This window comes from Papio anubis, chromosome 2, assembly GCF_008728515.1.
Source record: "Papio anubis isolate 15944 chromosome 2, Panubis1.0, whole genome shotgun sequence".
NCBI lineage: Eukaryota > Metazoa > Chordata > Mammalia > Primates > Cercopithecidae > Papio > Papio anubis.
In genome coordinates, this window is record NC_044977.1 from 193,215,076 (window position 1) to 193,225,526 (window position 10,451).

The 10,451-nt window shown below is 48.7% G+C and overlaps 1 protein-coding gene across 2 annotated transcripts in view; it reads right to left on the minus strand.

The window, feature by feature from the left end:
- Positions 1 to 7,310: 7,310 nt before the first annotated feature.
- MUC20 (mucin 20, cell surface associated) overlaps positions 7,311 to 10,451 on the minus strand; it is an 11,528-nt gene continuing 8,387 nt past the window's right edge. Inside the window, exon 4 of one of the 2 annotated variants that reach the window (XM_003895345.5) lies at positions 7,311 to 7,709. In XM_003895345.5, the coding sequence (XP_003895394.2) occupies positions 7,641 to 7,709 (69 nt within the window). In that variant the 3' untranslated portion in view covers positions 7,311 to 7,640. The remainder of the gene's footprint in view (positions 7,710 to 10,451) is intronic. The other variant, XR_002520670.2, reaches the window with a different exon arrangement.

Consider the following 10,451-nt stretch of genomic DNA (forward strand, 5'->3'; position numbering starts at 1 on the left):
GCACAGAGGATTTTTAGGGCACCGAAACTATTTATTTTTCTGTATGATGCTACAATGGCAGAAACATTTATTTTATTTTATTTTTTGAGATGGAGTCTCGCTCTATCGCCTAGGATGGAGTGCAGTGGTGTGATCTCGACTCACTGCAACCTCTGCCTCCCAGGCTCAAGCGATTCTCCTGCCTCAGCTTTCCAACTAGCTCCTCAGTCTTCCAAGTAGCTGAGACTACAGGTGTGCGTCACCACATCCAGCTAATTTTTGTATTTTTAGTAGAGATGGGGTTTCACCATGTTGGCCAGGCTGGTCTTGAACTCCTGACCCCAAGAGATCCACCTGCCTCGGCCTCCCAAACTGCTGGGATTACAGGCATGAACCATCGCGCCTGACCAGCCGATACATTGTTGAATAGAGAATGAATGTCCAACGCCAAAAATGAACTGTAAACTCTGGACTTTGATGAGGATATGCTGATGTGGACGCATGGACTGTCACACATGTGCCCCCCCTGCAGGGTGTTGATGGTGGGGGAAGCTGGGCATATGGATATGTGTGTGTGGCAGGGGGTATATGGGAACTTTCTGTATTTTCCACTTAGGAAAATTTTGCTGTGAACCTCAAACTGCTCTAAAAAGTAAATTGTATTATTTAAAAGATGATTTTAAAATTAATATATTTAAATTTTTAAAAGAATTAAGCACACATTGTACTGAGGGGGTGGCTAGGGAGTCAACCGTCCGTCAGTTGCGAGGAAGGGGGAGGCCAGCAGGCAGGAAGGAACTGATGAGACAGCCCTCACCTGGCCGCCAGAATCGCAATTCCCTGAGGACCTCCTCATGTGACTCAGAGTCGGAGCCAGCAGAAGGCCCAAAAGCTACGACTCACCCGAAACCCACCAGGGACTATTGGCAAAGGATTCACCCGCCATGGAAGACGTGGGAGCGCTGTGGGGGCCGCGTGTCATCAGCTGTGGAGATTGGGAAACCGGAAAGAGCAAAAGCAAAGTGGTGAGTGGGGAGCAGAGCTGCCCCAAACCCAAGGTCCGTCCTCCCCCGTCCACTTCCGACACTGAGCAATGGCGGAAGCGGGAAGACAGAGTCTGTGTGTGATGGACAGCTCCTCCCGAGGCAGAGGAGAGGCCTGATGCCTGGGGGAAGGTTGAGAGCTTGATACGCTGAAGGAGACCCGCAGATTGGAGGGAAGAGAGGAGGCGGGGACCCTGGTGGGAGGCGATGCATTAAAAGTAGGGCTGTCTGGGCCAGGTGCGGTGGCTCACGCCTATAATCCCAGCACTTTGGGAGGCCGAGGCAGGCGGATCACCAGAGATCAGGAGTTCAAGACCAGCCTGACCAACATGGTGAAACCCTGTCTCTATCAAAAATATAAAAAATTAGCTGGGCCTGGTGGCACACACCTGTAATCCCAGCTACTTGGGAGGCTGAGACAGGAGACTCCCTTGAACCTGGGAGGCGATGGTTGCAATGAGCCGAGTTGGCACCACTGCACTCCAGCCTGGGAGACAGAGCGAGACTCAGTCTCAAATAAAATAAAAACAAAAGTAATAAAAGTAGGGCTGTCCGATTCAGCAAATGAAAATGTAGGAAGCTCAGCTTAAATTTCAGATTAACCACAAATAATTGTTTTAGTTTAAAGATATCCCATGAACTATTTGGAACATTCTTGTATATTTTTAAGTGTTCATCGTTTATCTGAGGTTCTCATTTAACTGGACATCCTGTGTTTTCTTGGTGAGCCCAGTCAAAACCACTGAAGCCCTGACTGCATGGGAGGAAGAGGCGTCCCAGGAAAAGAGAGGGCACCTGGGGACACCCTTCTCTAGCTGCCCCTTCATGAGTGGGACAGTTAGAAGGACAAGGACACAACCATCCATTTTCGTCAGCTCATTCCCTGGCTCCGAGTGGTCTGAATTCTGTCGCTTTGGCCCCTGGAATAAAAGAACTGACTGACCCTTCCCCGGGGTGCCAGGTGTGAGTTTGCTTGGAAGAAATAAGGGTGCAGACCCCCGTCCCCTGCTGGTGGCAGGCAGCCGGGACACCTTCAGTGGGCTCGGGAGTGGCAAAGGGAGCTATCTAGGGCAAAGCTTGGCTAAAGACACAGACTCCCTTGCCCATTCTTCCCTGCTTCAAAGGAGCCTTCCAGAAACTCCCCGCAGGCCTGAAGTAAATGGCTTAATGACTAAGATAATAAGTAACAGGTAACTGGCATGATACACACCTTTACGCATTTATTGGCACCAGAAAGTGACATGCTGTCCACTCATTAAAGTGTAGGGCACACCCATGGAATTTGTTTCCATTCAAATGCTTTGCATAATTTGGTGGCCAATTCCCCTCACAAGGGATGAAGGCAGGACTGGCTATGGCAGAAGCTTCAGATGAGGTCTCTGGTCAGAGAAGTTCCACCTCACATTGTCTTCATCATTGCTGTCTTCATCACTTCTGTGCTGTCTCAGAGCTCACGCCAAGTCACAGGTGACTTTAGACAGGCCATCTTGTTTAGGTCCACGCTTAAATTTGTCTTTATAAAACATGTGACATTTTTACCTCATATACACGCACCTTTAGAATCTTAAATAGCTGGAGAGTTTTCTCCAGGCACTTCTGGCTCCTGTTGGTTTGGTAACGTTACTCCTGCTAACTTTGGTCATCTCCAGTAATATAGGTGTGCGCGCGTACATACACACATACGCGCACACACATACACACACACACACACATTCTCTCTTTTTCTTCTTCTTTATTGTCCCCCCTACCACCACATGCAATCATAATGATACATTTTAGTTCCCAAATGCTTCTAATTTGTTTTGTTGTTGTTGTTTTGAGACAGGGGCTCGCTCTGTCGCCAGGCTGGAGTGCAGTGACGCAATCTCAGCTCACGGCAACCTCCACTTCCTGAGTTCAAGCGATTCTCCTGCCTCAGCCTCCTGAGTAGTTGGGATTACAGCCACATGCCACCACGCCCAGCTAGTTTGTGTATTTTTAGTAGAGACAGGATTTCACCATGTTGCCTAAGTTGGTCTCAAACTTCTGGCCTCAAATGATCCACCCACCTTGGCCTCTCAAAGTGCTGGGATTACAGGCGTGAGCCACCGCACCCAGCCTCTGATTTGTGTATCCCATATTTTACAGATTTTTTAAACTAGTCAAATTTTACACTTTTTTTACTTCCAAAAATAATAACCAGCATTATATGTACATAAATGTCATGTACATATATGTGTGTACATGTGTCCTCCTCATATGTAGTAATTAATATTACATGAGCCCCTGTATTAGGTATCACCAATTTGAGGAAGTACAAAGCAAGAGAAGAACAACTATTTAAGAATTGGGTTTATATAACAGTGGTGTTATTGTCATTTTTGTCAACTGCTCTCCATTCATGCCTAATTGTAGTGCAGCTTCAGAACAATTATATCATTAAATTTACATTTTTTGTGACTTCAATACCGAATGCCATTTTCTTAACTTTCAGAGCCCACTGAAAGTTTCAGGGCCATCTGCTTATGTGGCCCACCATTGTCCCAGTCACTCTGCAAACGCATCAGTGCCCTCAGGTGGAGGGCTCCATGCTAGCTTCTGTGATGACAGAGGTGAATACTACTGACTGCTTGTCCTAGAGCACCTACAATGTAACAAACTTGTAAATAAAATAAGCACATTATTGTACAGCATGTTAAGTGTTATAACAGAAACACAAGTAAAGAGACCAGAAAATCAGCACCTCTGTAGGGAATCTGACGAAGTCATGGAGAGGTGCCACCTGAACTGGGCTTTGAGGAATGAATAGGAGTTTTCCAGGCAAAGGGACCAGGGGAAGAATCATGATGTGCAGACACTCCAGATGGAAGCAGGTGTGCCTGGGGTTAGCGAGCTGCTCTCTGTGCAAGGAGCACAGGATATGGAAGATGGGGCCGCGACCTGGAGCTAAGGTAGTTGGCTGAGGCCGTATCATGAAGACCCTTGCATACCGAGGTGGGTATTTCATCCCGGAGGTAGGAATAGGAGTAGCTTTGATTTGGGAGAGGAAGGCTCTGGAGATGGTATAAAAGGTTAGAGTTAAAAAAAAATTTTTTTAGTTCCATTTTTAGAAAATAAGAGAAGATAAAATAATATTTCATGAACTTTTTTCCATCTTAATAAATACATGTTTCAACAACGCTTCTGTAGCTTACAAAAAATAACACTATAGTGTTTAAGCAAACTGTTACATGGGGAGATTTTAGGTTATTTGTGTTTCATTTTGTCTTTTTCATCTAAATTGATGAAAACGATTTCATCTATTGTTATAAAAATTAGGCACAGATTCTTAATTACTTCCTTAAGATAAATCAGTCACGAAACTGCTGAGTTAAAGTAGGTACATTTTTCAGGCTTTAAATAAATCAGTTAAATTGTCCTCCAGAAAGGCTGTACCAATTTCTTTCCTCCTAGGAGTGTTTGAGAATGCCCGTTTGCCCAGCACCCGGTACGGATCAGTACAGACATACAATAAGCAATTTCTCACTGTATTAATGGACCTGTTTTTGTTAGTGAAATCACACGTTCTTTTTCACTGGGTGGGGAGGCGGTGGCGGGAGGAGAGGACATTTGTATTTCTTCTTTTGTGAATTACCTGTTGCCCTTTATCCATTTTTCCACTGGTGTGTTTGCCTTTTTTTTTTTTTTCTTACTCTGTAAGAGTTCTCTATATTTAAGTGCATCCCGTTGTTGCTATATGCGGTATAAATAAGTTCTTTCAATGTATTATTTCTGTACATGTCTAACTTCAATCCCTGGGAGAAGAGACAGGTTTGAATCCTTCACGGCACGTAGCTCAGTCTATCTTCTGAGGCAGGTGCTCAACATATTTGCCAAGATGAGCGAATTATTTTTGTCCAAGCTACCTTATGAAACTCATTCTGCCCCACTCCAGAAATGGAAGGGATCCGTCAAACGCTCACACTCCCCTTGCTCACAGCAATGTCAACGTTGTCTCCTTGTTTCCTTCATTCATCTAACGAATGTTTACTGAGCCCCCGGCATGTGCCAGGTACTGTTCTTGGCACTAGGGAAACCGTAAAGGGCAAAACCTTTCATTCTAGTTGGGGGACACAGATAATAAAGAAAACAAATAAAATACGTATGATGTTCAATTGTGATCAGCACTGTAAAGTACATCAAAGTACAGAAGGGGAGACTGAATTTGTAAGCAGCATGGTCACGGCAGACCTCGCTGAGAAGGGACGTAAAGGTGGAGGTAGAGGGTTAGCCAAGTGGATATGCAGAGGAGGAGGCTCCTGAGCAGACTGAGCAACGCACAGAAAGGTCCCAAGGCAAGAGCAGGCCCAGTGCATTCAAGGGACAAGAAAGACGTGTGGCTGTGGTGCAGTGAGCAAATTAAGGAGGCAGGGAGGGGCGCAGGTCCTGTATGGCTTTGCAGCCGTTGTCAGAACTCTGCTTTTCTTCTGAGTGAAATGGGAGGATTGGAGCAAAGAAGTGGTGTGGTCTGCCTTATGTTGTAAAAAGACAGCCCTGGCTGACACATTGGAACTAGACTGGGGTGGGGGCAGAGCTGGAAACAGGAAGACCCGTAGTAGTGCAGGTGAGAGATGACGGCATCATGGACCATCTTGGTGGTAGCACTGGAGATGCTGAGGAGGGGCCAGATTCTGGGCACAGTTTGATGGCAGTAGAGCCAGCAGAATTTCCTGGTGCAACATGTGAGAGAGAGGAATAAAGAACAGTGCCGAGGATTTCGGCTTGAGCAACTGAAGGATGCAATTGACATTAACTGAGATGGGGAAGATGCAGGTGGGGCAGGTCCAGACAAAGAGATCAGAACTTCAATTTTAGAAAAACACTAATAATAATAGCTGTATCTGTATATAAGGCTGGGCACAGGGGCTCATGCCTGTAATCCCAGCACTTTGTGAGTCGGAGACAGGAGGATTGCTTGAGCTCAGGAGATCGAGACCAACCTGGTCAACATGGTAAAGCCCCTTCTTTACAAAAAAAGTACAAAAATTAGCCAAGTGTGGTGGCACATCTGTGGTCCCAGCTCCTCAGGAGGCTAAGACGGGAGGATCACTGGAGCCTGGGAGGTTGAGGCTGCAGTGAGCCATGGTCGCACCACTGCACTGCAGTTTGAGTGAGAGTGAGACCCTGTCTCTATTTTAAAAAATAAATCGTTGTATCTAAGAGGTGGGATTATAGGACATGTTTTCTTTCTCCTCTTCCCACTTCTTACTTTGCTTGGTCTTTGGAATTTTTCAAAATTTTGAAATCATAAACAAGTTTTACTTTTATTTTAAATTTATTTATTTATTTATATATTTATTTATGAGACAGAGTCTTGCCCTTTCACCCAGGCTGGAGTGTAGCGGCGGGATCTTGGGTCACTGCAACCTCTGCTTCTCAGGTTCAAGCAATTCTCCTGCCTCAGCCTCCCGAGTAGCTAGGATTACAGGCACCTGCCACCACACCCAGCTAATTTCTGTGTTTTTTGTAGAGACAGGGTTTCACCATGCTGGCCAGGCTGGTCTCAAACTCCTGACCTCGTGATCTGCCTGCCTCGGCCTCCCAAAGTGCTGGGATTACAGGCACAAGCCGCTGCACCCAGCCACTTTCATTTTATTTATTTTTATTCATTTACTTTTTGGAGACAGGGTCTCACCTCGCCACCCAGGTTGGAGTGCAGAGGTGTGACCTCAGCTGACGGCAACCTCCGTCTCCCGGGTTCAAGTGATCCTCCCACCTCAGCCTCACGAGTACCTGGGAATACAGGTGTCCACAATCACACCCAGCTAACTTCTGTATTTTTCGTAGAGACAGGCCTTGCCATGTTGTTCAGGCCAGTCTCAAACCCCTGAGCTCAAGTGATCCACCCACTCCAGCCTCCCAAAGTGCTGGTATTACAGGCAGGAGCCAGTGTGCCTGGCCAAGTTTTACTTTTCTAATAAAAAACCATATTAATTTTTTAAAAATAATAGCATGTAAGTTATAACATATAAGAAGAATAATTGAGGCTTGTGTCCAGAACTTGACATTTAAATTTAGGTCAATTCCACATTCTCTGCGATCCCACCGCAGGCCAGACGCTCTGCTAGTTCAGGGGATACTGAGATGAACAAAGGTGGCCCCTGCCCTGCCATAGAGCACTGTTCAACAGGCTCCAGGCCCGTCTCAGTAAATGCTATCATCAAAGTGCAAACCAAGACCTGGGGGAGTGGAAGGAGGAGGTGCAGTGAGAATATTCACAATCCCTCTACCGTAAAAACGGCGAAAGCATACAGATCAATAGACAACCTCTGGACCATGCTGAATGAATTTTAATGCAGGATGGAAGCACACAGATGGCTGATCAGGTCTCTCTTTACTGAAACAGAACACGTGCCAAGGTGAGTCCAAGGACACCTCTGGGAACAGGTGAAGCCCCTCCCCGCATATACGCTCCGGTGGCCGTGAGCGAGGTCCTGTTGCCACATCTAGGGTCAGGGGCTTGGACCGGCTGCCCTTCACGGGAAACTTCTTGGTACCTCTCAGCACAGTAATGCAGCTGCAGTCTGTTGGTGGGGGCCCAGGCCATGGGCAGCACCTTCTTTTGGCGTACGGGACAGGCCTGGCTGCAGCTGATGTCTGTTAGCCTCTCCTGATGCGCAGTAAGGAGACCTGGAAGTGAGGCGCGTGGGCGTGGAGTCCCTGGCGGAGCTGGAGAACAAGGGAGCCAGGTGGTCCTTTCAGCCCCTCTGACCCATGAGCTCGCCATAGGCAGAGGACAGGAAGGGACAGTGGGGCAGAGTGCATGTGGAGGACGGCAACCCTTCCTGGGCCCCTTACATGCTGGACACAGGCTGGTGCTTCACACACATTATGTCATCTAAACCTCACAGAAACCTTCTAAAGCAGGTGTTATGATCCTCATTTTATAAGGGATCAAAGTCGCATAGAATAACTTATCCAAGACCACACAGTTGGGAACTAGAATTCACACCCAGATCTAGCTGGTTCCGAAGCTCATTGTCTAATTCCTGAGCCCAAACCGTGGGCTGTCCCCGGACAAGAACTGACGCCCAACCCTACAGGGCCTGGTGCCCGCGCCTCCGCTGCCCGACCTGCTCCTGATCACCCAGTTTCTTTCCGATTCCTGAAAACATTTCCGGTTTGGGAGCGCAGACCTGAGATTCAAAACTAGCTTCCTGGCTTGATGCGGTGGCTCACGCCAATAATCCCAGTGCTTTGGGAAGCTGAGGCGGGTGGGTCATCTGATGTCAGGAGTTCAAGACCAACCTGACCAACATGGAGAAACCCCGTCTCTACTAAAAATACAAAAATCAGCCGGGAGTGGTGGCGGGCACCTGTAATCCCAGGTACTCAGGAGACTGAGGCAGGAGAATTGCTTGAACCTGGGAGGTGGAGGTTGCAGTGAGCCGAGATCGCGCCATTGCACTCCATTGCACTCTGGACAACAGAGTGAGAATCTGTCTCAAGAAAAAGAAGAGAAAGAGAAAGAGAGAAAGACAAAAAGAAAAAGAAAAAAACAAAACTGGCTTTCCAGCCAGGCGCAATGACTCATGCCTGTAATCCCAGCACTTTGGGAGGCTGAGGTGGGTGGATCACAAGGTCAAGAGTTCGAGACTAGCCTGGCCAAGATGGTGAAACCTGAAACCCCGTCTCTACTAAACATGTAAAAATTAGCCGGTTTGCTGGCGCGGGCTTGTAATCCCACCTACTCGGGAGGCGGAGGCAGGAGAATGTCTTGAACCTGGGAGGTGGAGGTTGCAGTGAGCCGAGATCGCACCACTGCACTCCAGCCTGGGCGACAGAGCGAGACACAGTCTCAGAAAACAAAACAAAACAAAACAAACAACTGGCTTCCCTCTTCCACAAGGATTCACAATCGCTACTTTGATTGTCACGTGCCGGGGGCATTTGTCATTTGTTTGGCCATCGGGGGTCGAATCTCCTTGCTATGTTTAGGGAACTCCTTGGGAGTCTTGATGGGCCTCGCTGTCACTAAGAGAACTCCAAGGATGCAGATATCCCTTCTTCCCATCCCCTGGCACCTGGCTGTGGACTCACGGGAGCACAAGGGCTAAGCTCGGCCTATCAAATGTTCCTACTCAGGACTTTGGCTCTGGAGCAAAAAGTCCAGCGAGACAAAAAGGCAGCGAGAACCCGTGTGAACGTGTGCGCAGGCCGCATGACGCCCGTCGGCTGTGGCAGCGTCCACTAGTGACTCACCAGCAAGAGGGACCGTGTCCCAGACAGCGTGGTCCCACTGTCTGGCCCCCAGAGCCCCCGCACTCCCCTGGGGGTCCTCCTGCCTATGTTCCAAGCCTGCTGTCCTGGCATTGCTTTGATTCTATACACTCTGGGACCTGCCAACAAATCCCCCTTTTACTTATGACAGACAGAGGTTTTCTTTCGCCTGCAACAAAGGATCCCATTCTCCACGGACGTATGTTGCTTCCCTCTGCAAAGGGCAATCACTTCACCTGTCCAGCCCGGCTATGAACTCTACACCTGGCATAAGACCCCCAGCCAGCATCTCTGCCAGGTTTACCCTTGCAAGGGATGACAATAAGCCTGAGCCACTTTTAAGTGGTACGGCCCCCATTGACTGTGAGAGGTGCTAAATGCAAGCTTCGGGTACTGACAAGGGCACTGCCAAAGAGGCAATCCACGTTAGACTGTGTACCGGGCCTGTTTTCACTGGTCACGTTTGTGAGCAGAGCTTAGATACTTCCCGTCATGCCCCATCTGCTACTGTGTACTGCACAGCAGGAGAACCACCCGCCCCTCAGCGAGGCCAGGCCCATGAAATCTGCACGGAGCTGACCCAGCCTAACCTTCCAACAGGACACAGCATCCGCATCCCCGAGAGCCCCGGCCCCGGGATTTCACCATCGGAAGTTCTGTCCAGTGGGCTTCAGGAGAATTTTCCCAACTTGTACAAATGCCTCCCAATCTTGGTCCTCATCTAGGGTGTACATCTCTGGGGTTTTTCTGCCTAGCCTCCCTGTTTTCTCGGGGCTCGTCCTTCCTCTATGGGATCCTGATTGGGTTGTCAGTCGTGATGGCCCTTGCAGGCCACGGAGACCTGCCCTTCCCCGGATGACATGAAAATTTGGGGAGAGGGGCCCAGGCGTGGTGGCTCACACCTGTAATCCCAGCACTTTGGGAGGCCGAGACGGGCGGATCACGAGGTCAGGAGATCGAGACCATCCTGGCTAACACGGTGAAACCCCGTCTCTACTAAAAAAATACAAAAAAACTAGCCGGGTGTGGTGGCGGCGCCTTCAGTCCCAGCTACTCGGGGAGGCTGAGGCAGGAGAATGGCGGGAACCCGGGAGGCGGAGCTTGCAGTGAGCTGAGATCCGGCCACTGCACTCCAGCCTGGGCGACAGAGCCAGACTAGCAATACGTAACTGAACGAAGCAAGCATACCAA